At 41.6% G+C, this 22,610-nt stretch overlaps 1 protein-coding gene across 1 annotated transcript; it reads left to right on the top strand.

Moving 5' to 3' along the window:
- The first annotated feature begins 4,750 nt into the window (after positions 1 to 4,750).
- On the top strand, positions 4,751 to 17,455 carry GPRC6A (G protein-coupled receptor class C group 6 member A). The gene is made up of 6 exons (XM_072857887.1): positions 4,751 to 4,944; positions 6,585 to 6,888; positions 8,767 to 9,594; positions 12,452 to 12,664; positions 14,093 to 14,216; positions 16,335 to 17,455. The coding sequence occupies exons 1-6, from the start codon at positions 4,751 to 4,753 to the stop codon at positions 17,453 to 17,455; spliced, it is 2,784 nt and encodes a 927-aa protein (XP_072713988.1).
- The last annotated feature ends 5,155 nt before the right edge of the window (positions 17,456 to 22,610 follow it).

The following is a 22,610-nucleotide window of genomic DNA, read 5'->3' as shown; positions in this document are numbered from 1 at the left end:
TCCCCATCATGCAGCTCAGCTGACACGCTCTAGAGGACAAACCCAATGAACTTGAAAATTGAGTTAGTTTGTTTCTCAGGAATTAATGTGACCACTTGGCTTCTATCCAAATTCGATTTCACTGTTGATGTGTTTTTAATTTTTAAGTTGTTTTTTTTTTATGACAGACCACAAATCAAAATAATGGGTATTCTCCTTCCCATTCTTTAATTTTAATGTTTAATATTAAGCTATGTAGGGTCCCAGTAAATAGAATAATTTTTTAAAAGATAATTAAAATTAAGTAATGCAATACCTGCTTCTTTTTTTTTCTCTCCATTGTTTAAACTTCCTTAAAAGAAACTGAGTAATCCAAAATCATTGGGTTAAATACAATGGTTCTATTGGTCTAGAAAGCTGGCAATCCTAACCAATATCTACTCTTCTTAATGTTTTGACCTCAGCACTATCTACTGTCTTTATTAGTATAGATGCAGTCTATCTTACTGAAAGGAAATGGCTCCATAAACGGAATGCATGGAAAATAAAATGATTTCAGAAGGGACAATTCCTTCTTACTGGCGTACTCATTTGTAACGGTTTCCCTGCTGGAAACAATGGTTGTTTCCAATTGCACAGGGTTTTTTAGTGGTGATTTTAGAGAGCAGTTCCACACGTGTTTCCTTGGTATTTCTGGTTTTTGAAGCATTCCCAAACTCTGCTCGTAGTCAATATATACTGAGCTTCTCACTTTGACTCTCTGGTTTTCTTTTCAGTACATTAGCCTTCAACCAGCCTTTCAGCCTTGGTTGTGAGGCACAGCAGCTCCCATGGAATTCAGTAAGACCATGCGGGAGCAGCAGCTGGGCTACCTGGGAGCCTTTCAAGCACGCTGGTTACTGCCTCAAAACAAAGGCAAACCGAGAGGTGGCTTGCTGGCCAAAGCAATGCGATACCCTATCTGCTCTTGAGTAGAAGGGAGATGGCAGCCGACACAGGCTGCTGAACAGCTCCCTGGTGGGTTAAGGCTTCTGCAACCACAGCATTTTACAGTACTGCCAGGCCGTTACGTGAAAAGTCATACTTTTTAAAATAAACACCTCATTCAAGGCAAAATATGAAGGCTGATGGGAAAACACACAGCTTCTTTACAGTAAAACATGAATAAGTCATGTTCCTCTATTGCAGCACTGATTTATACTTGAACTTGGCTTAGTTTAGCTTGTTTTCTTCTGCCTTGTTGTTATGTTACTTATTACTTGTATCAAAATACCCTATACAATCTGGGGGCTCACCATGAGTGAAGGACAGTAGTTATTCTAAAGAGTTAATGATCTGGATGAAAAGGCAACATTGTTCTCTATTTTGCAGTTATTATATGAATCAGAAGAAGTCTAGAGTTTCAAGGCATTTTGGCACTACTTAATTTGAGAGAGAGAAGGAGTCTTTCAGAAACCTGACTGTGAACAACTGACTAGGGTTGGGAAGTCATGGCAGAAGTCTGTGCAGATCAGGCACAAGAAGTCAGTGCTAGAACTGGGAAAAAACCCACTCAGTTCAGGGCTTTAAAATTATGGCTCATCTTCCTTTCTTTGTGGCTCATGTCTTCCCCAAGAATGATCCGAGAAGGAGTGGTGACTCTTAACTTACACAAGCATCAGCTTCCCTACAAATGACAGGATTTTATTTGAATGCTGCTGGGTTCTCCAAACATGGTAATCTCCCTTGTGTCAGAGTAGGTCCTGGCCTGAGTGAGGAGGGGTTATCCCACTCTTTTGAATAACAGTGAGAATATCCAAAGTTCCCTTGGCTTCTTTCACACATTTTGGATTGTGGAGCCTTTCAATAGATGTGGTACTGTTTTCAAAAATTTATTAACTGTAAATTTACCAGAAGTCACCTGCAGGATTAGTGTTGAGCTTGACAGGGCCGTCTTCCAAAACCCACCTATTCTGGTCCTTCTCAAAGGGCAGCTGAAGCCCAGGTAGAAGCAGTAGCCATTTTGGCACGACAGCAGGTAACTTTGAGGCATACAGTGATACTACCAGAGTATCTCTGTCTCCCACCAGATTCTCTAAAGCCTCTTAGAATTCCTCTGCGGCTCTCAGATTAGCTCCGGGTTTGGTAGGTCCTGTTTTCTGCCTTTGTACAGTCCTGTAAAGGTTGCTTTCTAGAGATGATGGTACTTCAAGACTTCCCCTGAATCTTATGCTTGATTCTACCTGCCAGGAAATGCTCCTATGCAGACAACTGTGAAAGTCTAGCGATGTTACAATAATACGTCACTAAATCTTAAGCAAAGAACATTTTGTGCTATATACTTATTTCTATTGGTACTTAAGTGTCAATGAAAAAGGGTATTTGCAAACACTTCCAATTAATTCTGCAGTACTAGGTTAGGCTGAGCTATCTCAGTAACAATTCTAAGTACTTCTCATCACTAGCAGTAATTATGAGATATAGGTCTTGAAAACAAACAATAACAATAAAAACTCTTCCCTGTGAAAATACTCTACACTGTGATGTAAACTCAATGTAGTTGAATTTGAAGCACACATCATTTTGTGTTGTTTTTATAAATAACATGAAATTATGCACCAATTATATGTGGTTTATTTTGTCAACTTCCACTTTCCAAAGTGACCAAGTAAGGATTTTTGTTTGTAGGTAAAATCCTTTTCTATAGAAATTAATAGCATTTTAGAGACTGGACAGACTAGAGTTTCTTTTCTGCTTCTAATCATAAATTATAACAAATCTACAGTTTAAAATTATCAGTACCGTATTTCCATTGAATCCCTAATGCAATTCTTAGTGTTAGTTCCTTAAAAGTTACATTTTATACTAGAAGCATATGGCTGAATATTCTTGTGGCTTGCTTAAGGCAATGACTAGTTCCAATCTTATACTTTAAGGACATAAAGTATCATTTGGCAGGAGGTTTATATGCAAAGTTATATGCAAAGTCAGGGAAAAGGAAACACAAGAGTCCATGGAGCCAGGCTTTAAGGTGCATTACCTGGATGGAAAGGAATGGGTACATGAATATTTGCAAGTGAATGTCTCATAACTCAGGGCCAGAGTCTGACTACCCTTACGTTGCTATAAGTCAAGAGGAAAACCTTTGGAATAACTGGAATTTTTGCAAGTCAGTGCAGAAGCAGAATAGATTGGTGTCATCACTTGCCCATAAATGCATGTGATCAGATATATTAAAGAAAATGCAGGCAGCTGTTTACTATATGCCCTGACCCAGCAGTGAGAGAAACACATGGAAAGAAAGAAGGCAGATGAAAGAAACACAAGCTGTTATATTATAACAAAGAAGAGGCTGAATTGTGACTTCACTGGGGATTAACATTTGCATTTGCAAGAAATATCTCTGTTGTAAATGGATACCCTAACTATGCAGAGACTAGTGAGAAAAAAAAGCAAAGTATAATAATTTAAATAATTTATATGGTATGCATTATGCTTATTGGAAAAAAAATGTAACAGACATCCCATTTATCTTTTTTGCTTGCCAGAAAACAATCCTTAATTCAAATTTTCTGTGTAAAACACAGCTTTTTTTATAGTAAATTATAGGCAATAAACACTATGACTGACCCCATTCTTCTGGAAGTGTTTTGACATACTACCAAAAGAAGCAAAATCTGATGAAGCCATTATAAGAAAACAGAGAAATAAGCCAATGTCAAGAACAGAAAAGGATTATTGTCAAATCTGTGTCTCTTAAGTAAATTGGTATTGTTTAGTAGCATCGGTCATGTTTCTGTCCTAAAGAGGTTCACTTTGGTGTTTATGGTTGGAGTTTATGAAAGCTGAGAGTCCAGCCTCTGCTTCTCTTTTCCCCCAGTTCCCTTCTGGCACAGCATCTGATTCCTGTGAATCGGAGGGAAACAGTGGCACCAAAACCAGATACTTCCCAGTCCTCCCACAGCACCGGAGCTGCTGCTCGTGTGCTGGTGTCCTCCGTCAGAGGGGGAAGAGAGCATGCTTCTCTCCTGTCAAAAAACTAGGACTAGTATTATGTTTTCCCACTGCTCTGTGTTTGTCAGATTAACCATCAGCAGACATGGCCTGGCTTGTAAATACAGACCCTGATCCAAAGCCCACTGAAGCCACTAGGTGCTGTGTGTGCATCAGAACCATAAATATTAGCTTATCCAAGCCATTTTTATACCAAGATTTTAAAAATTATAAGGAAAGGATTGAGAGAAAAGCAGTCTTTTGATAGTTTTGGGGTGGGTTTTTTTGGACCAGAGTCTGACCGAAAGCACACTGTGGCAAGGGGTTCTTTTATCAGTACTCTCTGGACCAGATCCTTAAAATATGGTTGCAGCAATATCACTACCGTATTATATGATTGCTTCTTCTCACCCTGCACTCAGTTGGAAGGTATTCAAGACAAGCAAAATTTATACCAAAATATTTGCCATTTGTTTCAGATAAGGTATAATAAACTTTGAACACAGCAGAACAGATTTTAGGTCCAACATTTCCTTTTAAACTCATTTACCTTTCTCCCTCCCTCTTCACTCTCACACCCCTGCACCCTCACATTTTATGTGACAGCATTGCTTTAGTACCTTCAATAAAATAGCCTCAGCCAGTGAAGCAAACACAAGCACCTTATGAGGTGTGACTGACTTCTGAGTGCAGCCCTTTTTTCCCTTTGCAGCTGTTTATAGATGACCTAGGAGCCCTTGTTGGCCCTGCAGCTCGCTTAATTGACTTAAAGCTGGTAGTGAGCAAGGGAAACAGAAACATGGCATTCGTTAGCTTTCTGATCCCCTGCTTTGTGATCGGCACTGATATCGCTTTCTCTTGCCAGAACACCGATGATTTCGTGGGCGCCAGTTCTCCGGGGGACATTGTTATTGGAGGCTTGTTTGCAGTTCATAGTGAAATGCTGCGTCCGGAAGAATATCCCATCAAGCCAGTAATTCAGAATTGCGCTGGGTGAGTAATACTGGAAATTACATATATAGCAAAGAAGAGATCACTGACATGGGGCATGTACTTCTTATACTAAGATCAGCAAAATCTGGTTCTCCTGCATTTCTTAGTCTTTAAAAAGACCTTGGACATCACATAAATTGTGCGTAAATTAATACAGAATGACAAAGTATGGCAAAGTTACAGTAAAAAATACTGTGGCTGCCTGAGGAAGGGAATGAGCATTTGATCCTGTTTCAATCTTCATATATAATCAAATAGCTCTGCAGGTTTGTGCTGGACAATCGTTTAATTTCCATGTAAATGCTACTTTGTTGCTATATGTCTGAAGTACTCTGCTGTGCAGTTGTTCGTTATTTGTTATGAAGTTGCACCTACATGATTTGAGCACAGGCAGACTGTTCCATTTTACCTAAGCACATATCAAAGTAGGTCCCCCACCTCACAGGATAGCTCAGTTGTAATCTATGATAGTACCTTGCTGACTAGATTGTAATTATTGTTATAATTACTGTAATCATTACACTTTGTATTGTAATTGGGACATTATGTTACAAGATAGACTATATGTAAACACCATGTCATATATGCATTCAGGTTCAGACTGTGCATCAGAATATTTATTTTGTTGGCTCCAAATCCTACTGTGCTTGAAACATCCATTTTTCTGGAAAGAATGCAAAGGAAACCTGGTGAAGAACTTCATTTTAAGTACATAATAAAGCTTTCCTAAGCCCAGGAATTACAAATATGCATTTTCTTTAATTTTAATGCAGGTGCAAATCCTCAAATTTTATTTGAATTTTACATGCAACTTAATCCCACATCTGAATCTAATAATCAGCTGGACAGGCGAGTATTCATCTGGATTTATTTCAAAATGATGACAAAGTTGATAATTTTGTCAATCTTCCATTATTTTTCTATGGAGTCATAAATTGTCTCAGGTCCATTTGAAATTTAATTTAGTTTGCAAGATTTGTAAACTTTAGAGAAGCGTGCCTGAGAGGAGGGTTGGTTGTAATGCAGACATTTTGTGCTAGCACAGTTCTGATTAAGCATCTGTTATATCCACTGGAGATAAGGGGAATAGCTGTACTAACTTCATCAGGTTTAGAGAGGATTTTAGGAACATCGATGCAACCACTAGAAGACCTCAACCTCTGAAATATTTTCTTCTATTCTGAAATATTTAGTCCTTTCTTTTCTTTGTTTCATGCTTTTGGTGAAAGTAAATACATTTTTAAAAAAGCTTACTGGGCAGAGGAAGTAAATTGGAATAGCTTCACTGAAGCTATTCCAATTTGCAAGATATCACTTGCAAATTTTCATGTAACATGAAAATTAATTTTTTAGTACCCTGTTTTGGTTGGTTGTTTTTTTTTTTTTTCAGGAAAACACTTTTATTCAGGTATATCTTAAGTTTTGTGTTTATTTTGTTTAGTCTCCCATTTAGGTGAGACAAAAATATACGGTTTCTAATCTTTTGTACACTAAAACCCAAGCAAATGACACAAAACATACTATCTATCACTTCTTTTCAGTAGTTGTCAAATTATAAGGGATATGCTCAAAACGGACTTTGCTTCAGCCTTGTTCCCAGCAATGTTTTTCTAAAATAAAACTTCTGTGTTTCCTGACAGCTTCGAAGTTCAAATTTTTCTTCAGACACTTGCAATGATACATGCTATTGAAATGATCAACAATTCAACACTCTTATCTGGAGTTACTCTGGGCTACGAAATCTATGACACATGTGCAGAAGTTACAAAAGCCATGGCATCTGCTCTGAGGTTCCTGGGTAAATTCAATTCTTCAAAGGATGTTGTAGAGTTCAAGTGTAACTACTCAGACTACATCCCGAGAATTAAGGCAGTCACTGGAGCCAGCTACTCGGAGGTGTCAATGGCAGTTTCAAGGCTGTTGGCTTTGCAACTAATCCCACAGGTAGGTCTGAGGGAGCTATTTCATTTTGGACAGAGGGTCAAATTTACCATGCTTAGAATAAAGGTGCGGCTCTAATCATAGGGATTGCAAAAGCCACATGTTTGCTACGGGGCAGGATTCGACTCAACCTAAGGACATCAGGAGGGGTGGGATCCAACTCGAAATGGAGAGCTTGATTCACTTGCCTAAACAAAGGCAGTAAGGGCTATTTTATATGCCCAAGGCATGTGCCTCCAAGTGCTATTTCAGGATGACACTGGGCTCTTGTCAGCCTGGCAGCACCATTAGTCAGTCCTGCATGGCTGTGCCAGTTACTCTAGTGTACCTCGGATGCCACTCAAGGACTTTATTCAGGCCACCAAGTTACACCCGCCGTGTCTAGTCTGGCTGGTGGTGAATATGACAATACCTAATCTCAAACTGGAAAAAAAAAAAAAAAGAAGACAAAATCAAATCTGGCCAGAAATTTGGAAATTATCTCCTGCCTGAGATAGGTTGGATTTTGGAGTCCGTTTTAACTATGGACAGGGAAGTGAGGAATCTTGCTCTAAAACACAGTTTTACTCCTGTTACTCTTCAAGCAGCTATGGAAAAGAAGGAATACAAGTCTAGATCCACACTGGTCCTTCCCAAAACATCCTTCTCTCTTTCTGACCTCTCTAGGACTACACTTGCACTTAGGCTAGTGCTTACATTTCTATTTTCACCATTGTAAAAGAGTTGGGGTCAAGGCCAGGACCAACAAAGAAAAAGGAGGTCCACTTCCACACCATCCTGTGTTGCAGGCTGAGTTGGGCAATTTGACATAAATTACCTTACTGCAAAGTAGCAACAGAGTAACCAAACGTGCAAAAGACACAAAATCTGAAGTAAACATAACTTCTAACTGAGTCTTTTCCTCTGCAATGGTAAGAAGTAGTTATGACCTCCAGCTCCACCACAGGAGCAATAGTAAGTATGAAAATTAAAATGCCACACTTGAACATAATCAAAAGACAAGTGATTAAACAAATCTGCATTGGGACATAGAGATGGAAAAGGTGACCCAGCAGATTTTTCTCATCAATAGCATCTCTAATCTTCTGACAATAGTAAGATATGGTATCCCCTCCAGACAGGTGACTCTTACTTTGGAAAGTTTAGATTTATTTTTTAAGAACTGTCAAGCGACGTATGAAATATAAGTGTAGGGAAAAAGCCCTCCTACAAACAAATAGACAAGGATTAAAACCAAAGAGATTTAAATAACAATGTTCCCTTTACCTTTTCCTAGCTACATTCACAAGGAAAAGGTAATAAATCTTTTATATTAAAGAATCATAGCATTCTGTAGTATTGGTTACTGTTTTTCTGGGAGGTTCTTCTAACAGACTTAATGATCCTTTCAAAATGTAGTAATTAAATCTTGGAGAGAAAATACATATGTGAGTGAACCATACTAACATACTCAGTGACAGAAAAATACTGCAAAATGTAAGGGTACTAGCAATTTGAATAATAACACAAACAATACTTAATGCTTCCAATGTTTTAAATATTTTGACTAGCGTGTTGATGGTATCTGAACAGAGTAAAACAAAATCCTTATACCAGCATAATTGTCATACCCATTTTGAAAGGTTTTATTCCCTGCCCTTACTGAAGTAAGTAATTATGTGCATGAGGATGAAAATAGTGGAAGCGGTACTGGGCATGAGTCTGCATCCGAACAGCAGGGTGAGGGAACCTGCCCCATTTGGCTGCACCTTGTTGATGTCCAGTCACAGCAGGAGGGAGGCCTGGGTCAGGCTGGATGAAAGAGTAATCATGGCAGTTTTGGATCTCTTGGCATCCTTTGCAGGAGACCTCTTCCGTAACTGAATTGTCTGCTCTTCCTAGGTCAGCCCTGCATCATCAGCTGAAATCCTCAGTGACAAAATCCGGTTTCCTTCTTTCTTCAGGACTATCCCCAGTGATTTCCATCAGACAAGAGCAATGGCCCACTTGATCTGTGAGTCTGGGTGGAATTGGATTGGAGTAATAGCCACCGATGATGACAATGGGCGCTTTGCTCTGGAGAGCTTTGGGGTCCAGGTCATGGCAAACAACGTTTGCATAGCTTTTAAAGAAATGCTGCCTGCCTATCTCTCTGACAACACCTTTCACACCAAAGTTGATCACGCAGTTGAGAAGATTGTCAAGGAAACCAGAGTAAATGTTATTGTTGTCTTTATGAGACAGTTCCATGTGCTAAAACTGTTTAAGAAGGCAATTGAGAGGAATGTAAATAAAATCTGGATTGCAAGTGATAATTGGTCGGCTGCAGTCAAAATCAGTACAATTCCCAATATCAGACAGCTGGGGACCATTGTGGGATTTGGATTTAAAAGCGGAGACATCTCCACATTCCAAGACTTTCTGAGAAAACTTCATGAAAAGCCCACTGACAACAACAAGTTTTTACATGAATACGTTATGCTTTTGTCAGTCTGTGCACACCTGGAATACCATGATTTTCAAACGTGCATTTCAAACCAGTCCCAGGATGATCTATTGCAAAATGTTGAAAATAAACATCAGATCTGGAGAAATGATTTTTTGAATGCCAACATTGAACCAGGATTTATCCATAGCACTATACTTGCAGTCTATGCCATTGCTCATGCCATTAAAGGGCAATGCAAAGACAGAAACTGCAAGGATCACTCTGCCTTCACCCCCTGGGAGGTATGATGTTAATTCTTTCAGGTCTCATTCTCTCTGCAAAACTTTCATCTCATTTTTGCTCCCACATTCCTGGGTTTACTCACTTTGTCCTTTTACTAAATGACTTTTTATTCCTGTTCCTGCCTTTCTTCACCAACTGAAATCACAGACTATGTGCTGGAGCAGCACTATCTAACTGCTGCAGTGCTGAGAACTAGAATCCAGTTTTTAATCCCTTTTTTTGGCCCATGTAGACAGAGAAGCTGCTGGTGCTAAGTCATGGCTGTGTTCTGCTGTGGATGATAGAGAATGATTATTTCATTTCACATACGGATAGCTAACTGATTGTGAGTAACTGCATACCCACCATCTCCTCCTTCATGGATACAATAGCAATGGCTGTAAACACATGGCTCCACAGGTGCAGAAGGGATCTTTAGCTGCTGAGCTTCATTAGCTACCCTAACACTTCCCCCATCAACTTCAAAGAGCACACAGAGTAGGCACCAGCTTGGATGAAGGCTCCAGTCTGTAGGCTCCTTGCTGGAACGTCTTGCTAGCTACTCATGTGGGATAGAATAAAAAGTACAGTCAATCTACAGTTGACTTATCAGCTATTCAGCTACTAGTGGTTGGTCCTGTTACTGCAAACCACTGTAATACACAGCAACGAGTGCTCTTGAGAGACGGGGATATTGTGGGATAGGAGCATTCACCAAAGAGTTTTAATTTTCTTCTCTCTCTCTCTCACCATTGTCTCTGTTTTGTTTTAATTCAGGTATTTTCCTCTATAATGAATCTTTACTTGAAAGTGAAAATGCAACAGACTATTCTTCTGTCTGATCTTGATTTATACTGAAGTGACTGGTAGGAAAATTAGACACAATCTTTAAGATGGGTGAGGTACTTGTTATCAAACTCTACTGGGTGGGAAAAGAAGAGGAAAAATCAGAGAAGTAAACCTGACCTGACCTTTTACCCAAGAACCTGCTCAGGAGTATTCACTTTTACACACTTTTACTCAGAGGATTAAACAAAAGTTCATTTAAAAGTCAAACAACCACTGTAGCACTCTGACTTGCTCTGACCTCTTATCCTAGGTCAGGGCAGGTCAAACCAAGATAGGAGATTTGAAAAAAAAACCCCAGTAACAATCAGACTCTTACATGAATTTGTAAATGCAAATGGGACAAATTCAGGACTGCTCTACAGGGGATGCAACTTTATGGAGCTGCATTTACATCATTGCTGAATTAAATTGCAAACCACCCAAACTAAAAGTCCTGTTATGAGGCTAAGAACTCATGAAGAAAACTGAAAGAGACAGTTATTCCCCCTGTGCTGTTTTCATAATATGTTTCCTCTACACTAAATTTAAACCCTCTAGAAATGGATATATATATACATGAAGGTTAGGATGCAACTAATCCATACCACACATCTCCACATATAGAGCAACAACAGAGTCATTGGTGTAACAGACTTTGCAAAAATAACCATCACTTACATGAAATGTTGCTAATTATTAGCCCCTTCTGTCTGAAGCTCAAGATGTATTCAAAAAGCTCTGTTGTTCCCATACTGTTAAAGAAATTGGAAAAGTGGAGAAGAGAAAGATTAAATGACTAGCCTGAGTATATATAATTTAAAAATTCCTATTCATTCCCACACAACTATGCAACATCCAACTCAAATGCAATATTGGTTAGAAGCACACTTTGGTTCTTCATAAATTGGTAGAGATGCAGTGAAAGTATATGAACTCTCAAAAAAATTACATTATACATGAAAAAATGACATTATATATACCAGATGTGTTATATACATGTATTTGCCAAAGCCTATTGAAGTAATATACCTGTCGGTATGTTCATTAAATGCTATAAATATCACAATGGATCCATGTAAGAGCATGCTTTTCAAAGGGCAGTAAATTCAGCCTTTCACCAAAACCTTGGGGTTTTTTCTTGTTAATTAATCACTGATGCCAAAAATCATTAGGCTTTCACAGGGATAAAGCTTTTGCTTCAGTTAAGAACCACAGTAGCTAATGAAAGTCCTTCTATGGTGTCCCCATGAATTGGGAGTGGGTTATATGTGCCTTGACCTGTCCTTTTCTAGATTCACACAGAAATTTTTGATCTGGCTGTTTGTGATGAGGGAGACAGAAATTTCCCCCTGTTGAACAGAATGGGTTGCAATACGAAGCTGGACAGTTGCCTTATCAAAGCATGCTTGTTCTGATATTTCCTACGATCTATCACATATGGCCTAGCTGTTTATTGCCATTGTGCCACTGATCACTTCATCTGAGCAAACTGGCATGTATTGTTCATGTAACAGTTCTGAGTCTCACCTTGCAACACACAATATCAGTCAGAGTCACAGCTGAAAACAATGTTAGAAATTTCCAGACACCCTGGGGGAGGTTACTGTGGAAGCAAATCTTGCCCAGATTGACTCTGGTGACAGTAAAGTAACAACAGGAGCATCATTCACGGTCGTTCTTTACAAGAAGGGGAGTTCCAAAAGGCTGTTAGTTCTTGCAAGCAAAAAGTCTTTTCTTTCCCATCTTCAAACCAAAATTTTCAAGGCTAGGAAAAAATAATAACATGAGTATTTGTACGCATTGCATAGAGTTAAGAAATGACGATTTTTTTATTAATAGATTTTTAAGGTCAACAGGATTGTCTGAATAATGTAATTCTGCACAGAATGTCAAATTAAACAGTTATAAAGATGCCTTTTAATTTTAAGATTTCTTTTACTCCTAAAAAGCAACATTTCTTTTTAACTTGGTATTATCATACAGATGTTAAACTATTGAGTTTATCATGCTGTCACGATACTGATGTATGTTATTTTTCCTTATGTTCAGCTCCTTGAAGAACTTAAAAAAGTTACAATCATTGATGATGATAAAGAAATCAAGTTTGACTCCAAGGGAGATATGAGCACCAGTTACGATGTACTTCTTTGGAAAGAAATTGATGGCCACATGGAAATCACCACTATGGCAGAATATGACCCAGAGAAAGGTGACTTTATCTTTGAGAATGAGGAGAAAAAAAAAGAATTTCTGGATTTAAAGGTAACTTTTAATTTGTTGACATAACATGTGAAATTTGCTTCATGTGTCTTCTTCTCCCTCCAGTATTTGCAACTGAAAATCTCTTGTGGTTTCATGTTGTCCTGTTAGAGCAAAGAATTCTCTCTGGGTTTATTTGACCACCTTCATGCACCCTGAGAACCATGTTAGCCTGTGAGCAAGCTCAGTGATTTGAAATTGAGTTATTTCTCCAGAATGCTTCTAAGAGGTCTACTAAGATAAGCAACAGAAGTTATGTCTGTCCTAAGGATGCTATTCCAGAATCTTGAAAAGGGGATTTAAAATAAAAAATGACTATGTATAAAAGCCCCCTCTTTTACGTAACACCACCGTTTATTTTGTACATGAAGACTCATATCTGTTGACTTTACTGTTTAAAAAAAAAAGAAAAGAAAAGGGTTTTGTTGATTATTTGCTCCTATTAGAGCTGGGGTCAGCACAGCTACAGGAGTCTGAGGTAGGTGGCACCACCTGGAGCCCTGGCGCTGGTGTAGACAGGACTAGTCGGTGGCCCTGGCCAGTTCCAGCTGGATAATCTGTCATCTGTGCATGGGTGGAGGTCTTGGTTCATTGTGCAGCTCCGTGCTGCAAAGTATGCACCAGTAATGGGACGGGGAGAGGCTGCTTACTAGGTGGCCTGAATTCGAGTTTCAGCTGATAGAAAAGGCTGAGGACAGAAGAAAACCTCAAATCTTGTCTCTCTTTGTGGCATTGCCCAGGATGGCAAGGAAATGTCTCCACCTCCTTGTGACCACCATCCTGAAGGGAGAAGACATAGTAGTGTCCCTCAGGACTGCTTCTCCATTTTACAAAAAATTGTCTTTGGAAAGAGGACCTGAACTCAGACCTCGAGAGAAGGTCCTGATCACACCCCCCAGCGTCGTGCTTCACGACTCAGGGATGAGCTGCCAAGGGTCAGGAACGTTGGAGCTGCAGTGCAGAGCACCTGCCCAGGTGTCTCCCCGAGTCGAGGTGTCTCCACCAGGCTCAGAGCGGCTGAGCAGAGTTTCAGGTTCTCGCTTGTGAAGCAGTCCACTCGAATCCCCCACCAGATACTTCTGAGCTTTCTTTGGAGCTGATCCTCAGCAGTCTAAATCCGAGGTTCTAAGCTGGATGAGACACTTTGATCTGGATTTTAAAGATACAGACAGTTCCACTGATTGGCATTCAGGGCCAAAAAATAAAATTATCAGGTAGATAATGCCCCATCCTGTCACTTGTTGAATGTGTGGAGAAAATACAAGAAACGTGGAGCCTACAATGCCTTTTTTCAGCAAAATTTTCAGATTCCCTTAAAATACGTTAGCTACAAAAAGAGTGCAAATTGCAGAATTACTGGAGGTTTATTTTAATGGTTCTTGGTAATTAGTTGGGCCTGAGCTGATTTTTTTTGTTCTCTGCACACTGCAGAAGGTTCAGTCAACATGTTCCCAGCACTGCAGGCCAGGCCAGATGAAAAAGGTTACAGAAAGTCCACACACATGCTGCTATGAGTGTGTTTACTGCCCAGAAAACCATTACAGCAATCAAACAGGTAAGGAATTGTGATCCAAATAAAGGTTTATTTAGATATCAATACAGTTGTTTTGTTTGCATATAATGTGCCTTGGCAACCTCGGGTATAACTTTGGAATGGGATTAAAATATGTGTTTATGCTCAGTTTCCCAAATATGAGTGTTTGGCCTATAAAACTTGGTTTAAGCGCTTTTTAGAAGACCAAATGTAAAGCAATTAGATTTTCCAGTTGACTAGGATTATCCTTTGTTAGGATGGAAAGTCTGGCTGATTTATCAGTGAGACGGACTCTCATTAAAAGAGAGCCTTGCTTCCCTGTCCTTCTGCAGTACACCCAGCCCAATAAGGAAGAAATTTTTTTTTACGATGAGGGTGGTGAGGCACTGGAACAGGTTGTCCAGAGAAGTTGTGGATGCCCCACCCCTGGAAGTGTTCAAACTGAGGTTGGATGGGGCTTTGAGCAACCTGATCTAGGGAAAGACATTCCTGATCTTTGCAGGGGGTTGGACTAGATGATCTTTGAAGGTGCCTTCCAGCCCAAACCATTCTATGAGTCTATGAAGTTCAAGGGCTGTGTATTTTGCTTACCAGCATATTTTCTGTCTTACCAGGGAGTACTGCGAAGTTTGATATAACTGTACAGTAATATTTTCTAGTATAAAATCTGATGTGTACTTTACCACTGGTTCATTTATAGGTTTGAGCAAAATTTTTTAAAGAGGAAAATTAAATATGGAGGAGAGAGATGGAATTAAGAAAATTGCAGTACAATGTACTTTTAATATCCTGAGAGCAGAAGGAAATGAAATTTTATCTTTTTAATTCAAATAATGGTGAAATTTCTCCATATCAGAGGATAGGAATTTTAAAGCAAAAGTAACCTTTCAAAGCATAATCTAAAGCAATGTTTATTCTTGCTGTTGTATTTTAAAAGCTGTCTGTAAAGAGAAAGTTGGGTTTTTTCCTCGTTGAAATGGGTGAGAGAAACATAGTTCCAATTTCTGCAAGAGAACTGATTTACTCTCAAGTCATTATTCAGGTTTCAGTTCGAGTTTGCCTGTCCAGAGCTCTGGCCAGGTTCTGTATCGCCAGTCAGCGATGACCAAGGCAGTTTTAGGATCCTTCTCATTCTCCCTGTCCCCTCCCTGCCCCTGGCTGCAGGCAGCCCCTGCTCCCAGCTGGCAGGCACTCCTCCTTTGCTCCTGCTGCCACTGCCACTGCAGCCACAGCTGCCACCACAGCCACCTCTGCCACCTCTGCCACCACAGCCACCTCTGCCACCACAGCCACTACAGCCACCACTGCCACCACAGCCACCACTGCCACCTCTGCCACCACAGCCACCTCTGCCACCTCTGCCACCGCAGCCACCACAGCCACCACTGCCACCTCTGCCACCACAGCCACCTCTGCCACCTCTGCCACCTCTCCACCACAGCCACCTCTGCCACCACAGCCACCTCTGCCACCTCTGCCACCGCAGCCACCACTGCCACCTCTGCAACCTCTGCCACCTCTGCCACCACAGCCACCACTGCCATCTCTGCCACCTCTGCCACCTCTCCACCACAGCCACCTCTGCCACCACAGCCACTACAGCCACCACTGCCACCTCTGCAACCTCTGCCACCACTGCCACCACAGCCACCACTGCTACCTCTGCCACCACAGCCACCACTGCCACCTCTGCCACCACAGCCACCTCTGCCACCTCTGCCACCGCAGCCACCACAGCCACCACTGCCACCTCTGCCACCACAGCCACCTCTGCCACCTCTGCCACCTCTCCACCACAGCCACCTCTGCCACCACAGCCACCTCTGCCACCTCTGCCGCCTCTGCCACCACTGCCACCTCTGCCACCTCTGCCACCTCTCCACCACAGCCACCTCTGCCACCACAGCCACCTCTGCCACCTCTGCCACCGCAGCCACCACAGCCACCTCTGCCACCGCTGCCACCGCAGCCCCGCAGCTCCTCCTCCCGGACGGCGGCTGCAATAGTCGGAAGCCATCAGCCCTGCCTACTCCCCTTAGCATCCCTTCCCACATTCCTCCTGTATCTCAAGCCTCGATAATCCACTTCGCAGTTTATTTACTTCGGGTTTCTAAGTTATCTTCCTTTTTCTTCTTTCAGATATGGATTACTGCTACCGATGTAACAACAAAACCTACTGGGCTCCCATCAACAGTACCACATGCTACAGGAAGACAATCCATTTCCTCGCCTGGACTGACTGGTTTGCTATTTTCCTCCTCTTCCTCTCCGCTTTTGGGGTTGTGCTGGTTTTGTCAATTAGCGTAATATTTACTAAAAACTTGAACACGCCGGTTGTAAAGGCGTCCGGAGGTCTAACTGTCTGCTATATTATTCTCTTTGGCCACTTCTTAATTTTTTTAAGCACCGTCTTCTTCATAGATGAACCCACAGAATTCAAGTGTAAAACTAGGCAAGCCCTCTTTGGCATAAGTTTTGCACTCTGCATTTCATGTATTTTAATAAAGTCACTAAAAATTTTACTAGCCTTCAGCTTTGATCCCAAGCTGCAGAATTTCCTGAAATGCATGTATAAACCTATTCCCACTGTGGTCACCTGCACTGGAATTCAAGTTATCATTTGCACCTTCTGGCTAATATTTAGGACACCTTTTGTCAAGCAAAATTTCTCAATCCCGAGAGCAATAATTCTGGAGTGCAACGAGGGCTCTGTTGTGGCTTTTGGGATCATGTTGGGCTACATCGCTGCCCTAGCCTTCATTTGCTTCATATTTGCCTTTAAAGGTAGGAAGTTGCCAGAGAACTACAATGAGGCTAAATTCATCACCTTTGGCATGCTAATTTACTTTATAGCGTGGATTGTATTTATCCCTGTCTATGCAACTACATTTGGCAAATACCTGCCAGCAGTGGAAATCATTGTTGTTTTAATATCCAATTATGGAATCCTCTGCTGCACTTTTCTTCCAAAGTGCTATATCATCATTTATAAGCAAGAAACAAACACAAAATCTGCCTTTCTCAAAATGATTTACACATATTCCTCCAAGAGCGCAGGCAGCGTTTCTGTTAGTCAGATTTCTTTGGATTCAAAGTCTTCCAGCTCCCGAGCTACTATCTCAGACTCATGTAAATCTGAGAAAAACTCTGTGACTGGAAACAGCCATTTCCAAGTGCCTGGGCAGAGACTAATAAAAGGGAAAGTTCTTCCTAAAAATAGTGCAAGGACTATGTCCAGGAAAAGACTCTCCAGCATATGACTGGGCAGCGTTAAAGTACTAGAAGATGAAAAGCCATCTTTGGGAGCCATTTCTCTTTCAGATCTCTTTCCTTTTGGCATCCCCAAAGAGAGCAGGCCACACGAAATGCCTTCTCCTCTGGTACTTAAGCAGTTATCCATTACCAGATTTGCAAGGCTTTCCTTGCTCACGGAGTCCAGCCCCTGCTCCTGCAGGCACCATGAGGTGCAGGCCCCTTCAGGGGCTCCCTTCCTTCCCCAGCCCGCTCACGTAGACCTGCAGGGACCTATTCTGCAATCCTACTTCCCCGAGTGAGGTAGAAGCATCAGGAAACTATTATTTCTCACAGACATGTAGGTGGGAACATATGGGTTTACCCCACTTCTTTTGCGCCTTTGATGCCCAATTGTTTACGGAGCTCTTCTTCTCACCTGGCTCTGTTTTACAGATCAAACAGAACCCTCTCCCAGCCTTTGTTTGCTAGGATAAACAAGCCCAGTCCTTTAGTCTCCTTTTAAGACAGGCTTTCCATTCTCCTGAACATCCAAAAGTAACCCTTTTCACCTGGTATCAGTGAATCCTTTTTTTTCCTCCCCCAGATTGCACACCTTATTCCAGATGAGTGCTGCAGTAACTTTTAAAGTTCTTTGTATTTACCAGGATGATAATGAAACAGAGACAGGTCTATCTAAAAATTAAATAATTTATCTGGAGCTCTGTAGTTATATGCGTGTTCATCTACTTTTTTTCCCCATACTCAGAGGAAATACACTGATTCACCTCATGCACCTCCTCTGATGCATGAGGAGAGGGGACCCACCATGTTTGTCCCCATGTGTCCTCCTAGTTGAGGATGTAATGTCAATGTGTAATGTCAAAACTTATAAACACTAATTGATTCCTCTCATTAGCATAAATAATGTAATGACCAGGATCAGCATAAGCGCATCCTGGGAATTTTAGCTTTTTTGATACATATTTAAAAAAACTGATTTTCAACAGGGAAATGACAAGGCACCATTCCGATACCTAGAAATAGCACCAGAATGAACTCATATGAGCTGCACTGGATGAGTCTCTGCTCTGTGGCTCCGTCAGTACAGCTATGCTGTGCCTTCTGTGTGAGAGGCAAAAGGCACGTTCAGAGAAGGAAGAATTTTTCTATTGGGACAATGGTACCACAGAGCTCTTTCAAACCCTAAACAGCAGAGCTATGTTGCCAATCCAGGATGGTGAAAAATACTTTTCCGTGTTCATAAAGCTCAGACCACAGAAAATTTTCTATTTTAACTTCTGTGCCATGTTACTGTGAAATAATATGAAATTTCTTGAGTTTTGTCCATGATTCTGTTTAGATCTGGAATAACTGGATGTTGTGGCAGGCCAAAATAAAGTTCAGTAGATTTGGTGTTACACAGACTTACTGTATTATTGCTATGTACGATATATCTATTTTTCTATCATTTCTATTTAGATGTTGTAACCCTTATCCATATGATTTTTCTACTCATATTTTGTTAAAAATAGCTATGAATCATGCTTCAACAATGGACACAGGCAATGAAATTACTGTAACGTAGACTATGTATGTACTACGTATTTGTGAAGACATTTTTAAAGTAATTTGAATGGCAAGGGTGCAATTTACATACATATTTGAGTAATTATGTAAGTTCTGTAGCTGATTGGAAGAATGAAGGTTTCTGCATATCTATTTATATGACGAATGCTGTTCATACATTAGTTGTGGCAAATACTGTTCTGAATATGCAGTTATGTACGATAAGGTTAAAATTCCTGCAATTTGACTGCCAATGCAGCAAGAGTCTCTCCCTAAAAGAGAGAAGCAAAGCTTACATTGCACAACGACTGCCAGCACTAAGCTGGTTAGAAAAGTTAATTTGGCTCGAACATTGCACCTGTATTTATTGTTTTCAAAAGTGTTGAGCATGTCCTGTCTTGAAGATATAAGGAAAGGGGATGATTAAAGCCATATTGTTATTTAAAATTGAGTTTGCTTACTTAATTTCCTTACCTTTCCCCACGAACTCTGGTTTGGCCTTGAACAGCAGCGATACACGCACCTGTAGAGTGTTTCCACCCAGTAGATCTCCGTCTGCTTCTTACAAATGTCCTTTAGGTTGAAAGCTAAGTACGGCAGGGCATTCCCCCTCCAGGACAATGAGCAAAGTGTCTTGAGGAATAGGGAGTGGGGACAGCAATCTGAAGGTCTCTACAGAGGTATCTTTAAGGAAAGACATCACATATGGCAGAATTTGAAAGGAGTCCTGCACACCATGTCTGCCTCTCCAGCTACTCAGGTCTTCTGCATAAAGCACGGTCAAGGGTGGAGCTGAGAGGATGTAACAGATCTGTTAGCTAGGCTTCCCAGAAAAAAGGAGACACTGTACCAAGCTGTGTTGCATGCGTCTTTAAATCCCTCGTCTGCAAGAAGCAAGCGATCATATGTAGGTAGAACATAAGGGGATTGTGCTATCCTATACAGAGGATAAAAAAGCCGAAAACAGGGGTTCACAAGACTAAGGGGAGCATTTGCATGCATCCCCCTGCCCAGAACAGTAAGCATTCCAGCAATTAACCATTCCTGTTACCAGGCACAGACTTTAAATGAGCCTGAAACAGGTTTTCACCCGAGCACAGCACAGGAACCACCTTCCCGAGTCATAGCGAAGCCATGGCCCGTAGGTCAGGCCATGCGGGGCCGAAGGGGTCAGCTCTTCTTTCCAGCTCAGAGCACGCTCTGCTTGCTTACTTTGAAAAGACCCCAACACTACTTCTCAAAATGCTAACATCCGTATGTGCCCACCTGCAAGCTTTCTATTTCCAAGAGCAACAGGGAGGACAGAGGGTCGCCAAATACAGTGCTGTCTATAGAGAAGGCAAGTGTGAAAATGGCATTTGTTGAGGTCAGTGGGAGGCTGCTCTGGATGCAGCTGCTGTTTACCCTTTTGGGGTTTTATGTCATCCATTGTTAATAATGTTAAATGATGCATTCTGAAGCCACTGTCACACAGTGTACAGTATCTTCAAGGAGACTGAAGACTATGAAGGCCACCAAGTTTTTCAAGCCCTCTCCTTCAGGGCATAATTCCCTCAGGATTTCAGCAGCTCTAGCTGTGCAGATGTCTTTCAGCTGCCCATAATCTGTAGAGCAGTTCTTTGGCGAGTGCTGGGAACTATTTCTGCGAGCTCCCGGCTTCCTCCCAGCAGCTCTGCCGATGGCTGTTGGAACTGCAATGACTCTAAATGTGTGGGTGACCAGCATGACTAGCAACTAATAGCAGTGTTTGGGATGCTGCTCATAACACACAATGCTGAGCAGCCCAGCCCAGCTGTGCTGACGCTTCCTACCCTTCCCAGCTGTGTCTCCAGAGACAAGGAGCACTGCTTGACGCTACACCGCTCTCTTTGAGCAGGAAGAAGGCAAAGGCAAAGAGGCTATGGGCAGACTAGGACCTGTAACGCCCAGTATCACCCTCTAGATCATTTCTATTGATTAGTCTTCATCTCCCCAACAACGTTCTGAAATATGGCAGAGCTGCTCGGGGGGTGGGTGGGTGGGTGTGCAAAGAGGTGCATACTCTTTTTGTTATTTTTAGGACATGAGAAAGCCAGTGTGGGGCTTTGATTCAGGGAGCTGGGTTCTTCTGTTTAGAGAATGGCTCATTTGCAAACAGAAATTTTGTTCTGAAATAGAATGTGGGAAGATTGATTTTTTTTTTTTTTTAAGTTGGTATGAGTTAAATGGATTGGAATGGCTTTGATGTTTTAATAAGGACATTTTGTTGCTTTAATGATTTTGGAATGGAAACTGTACATGTGTGAATAAGAAAACATCACCATGGGACTACTTACTGAATAGAAAATGCTTTTTTGAATATATTTCCAGAGTGAAATGTTGTCCAAACAGCATTTTAAAAAACTTTTACTATCGAGGACCCTAGAACTCAGTCATGGTAACAAATTTCTGATTTCCTCTACTCAACGATTTGCTTTCAGAAAGAGCTGCTTACCTCTGGCTCTGCTCCTGAAAATAGATAACTGGAGGTTTTGGCTACAAAAGGTTCAGGACTCCTCATCCGTGCCATCACGCTGAGCACAGGGCTTTAGCTGCTGCCGGGCAGTGACCCATCCCTGGGGAGCAGGGCTTCTGCCGCTCATCTGCAGGCAGTATGGCCCTGGTTGACGGATGCAAAATCTTCCACTGTTTGGTGCATCAGACATCCTTCTGCTGAGACACGGTGTTGTACTGGCACTGGTATCGTGCTGGCACGGGCGGTTGCTTACTAAATATGTATTCTGTGCTGACTTTTCTGAATTAATTTTTTCAAGGATGTGTTTGTACTGAATTTCTTATTTTTTCATTTTTTAATAGAATCATAGAATCATTAAGGTTGGAAAAGACCTCTAGGATCATCTAGTCCAACCGTCAACCCAACACCTCCATGCCTACTAAACCATGTCCTGAAGTGCCACATCTACATGTTTTTTGAACTCCTCCAGGGATGGTGACTCCACCACCTCTCTGGGCAGCCTGTTCCAATGCTTGACCACCCTTTCAGTAAAGAAATTTTTCCTAATATCCAATCTAAACCTCTCCTGGTGCAACTTGAGGCCATTTCCTCTCGTCCTATCGCTTGTTACTTGGGAGAAGAGACCGACCCCCACCTCTCTACAACCTCCTTTCAGGTGGTTGTAGAGAGTCATAAGGTCTCCCCTCAGCCTCCTTTTCTCCAGGCTAAACAACCCCAGTTCCCTCAGCCGCTCCTCAGAAGACTTGTGCTCCAGACCCTTCACCAGCTTCGTTGCCCTTCTCTGGACACGCTCCAGCACCTCCATGTCTCTCTTGTAGTGAGGGGCCCAAAACTGAACACAGTGTTCGAGGTGCGGCCTCACCAGTGCCGAGTGCAGGGGCACATAAATAAAGGTTTACTCTGCTCAGGACGTGAAAGGAAAAAAGAAGTGTTTTCATCTGAAATAAACAGAAAAGCATGTGATGAGAATCGGTACGTCTGAAGCTCCTGGAAGCGGTAAAATGACAGAGCGCGGACGTGCGCGGGTCTGCGTTACAGCCTTGAGTCCACCCTGCGCCGAGCCGTGGAGCCGAACCACCTCGCGTGTTTCTTTCACCGAGTTTTGCCTTCAGCGTTGAAGC

The sequence above is a fragment of the Ciconia boyciana genome, chromosome 3 (assembly GCF_034638445.1).
Source record: "Ciconia boyciana chromosome 3, ASM3463844v1, whole genome shotgun sequence".
In the NCBI taxonomy this organism is placed as follows: domain Eukaryota; kingdom Metazoa; phylum Chordata; class Aves; order Ciconiiformes; family Ciconiidae; genus Ciconia; species Ciconia boyciana.
The sequence above is the reverse complement of the archived record's forward strand: the minus strand, read 5'-3'. Positions and strand labels throughout refer to the sequence as shown.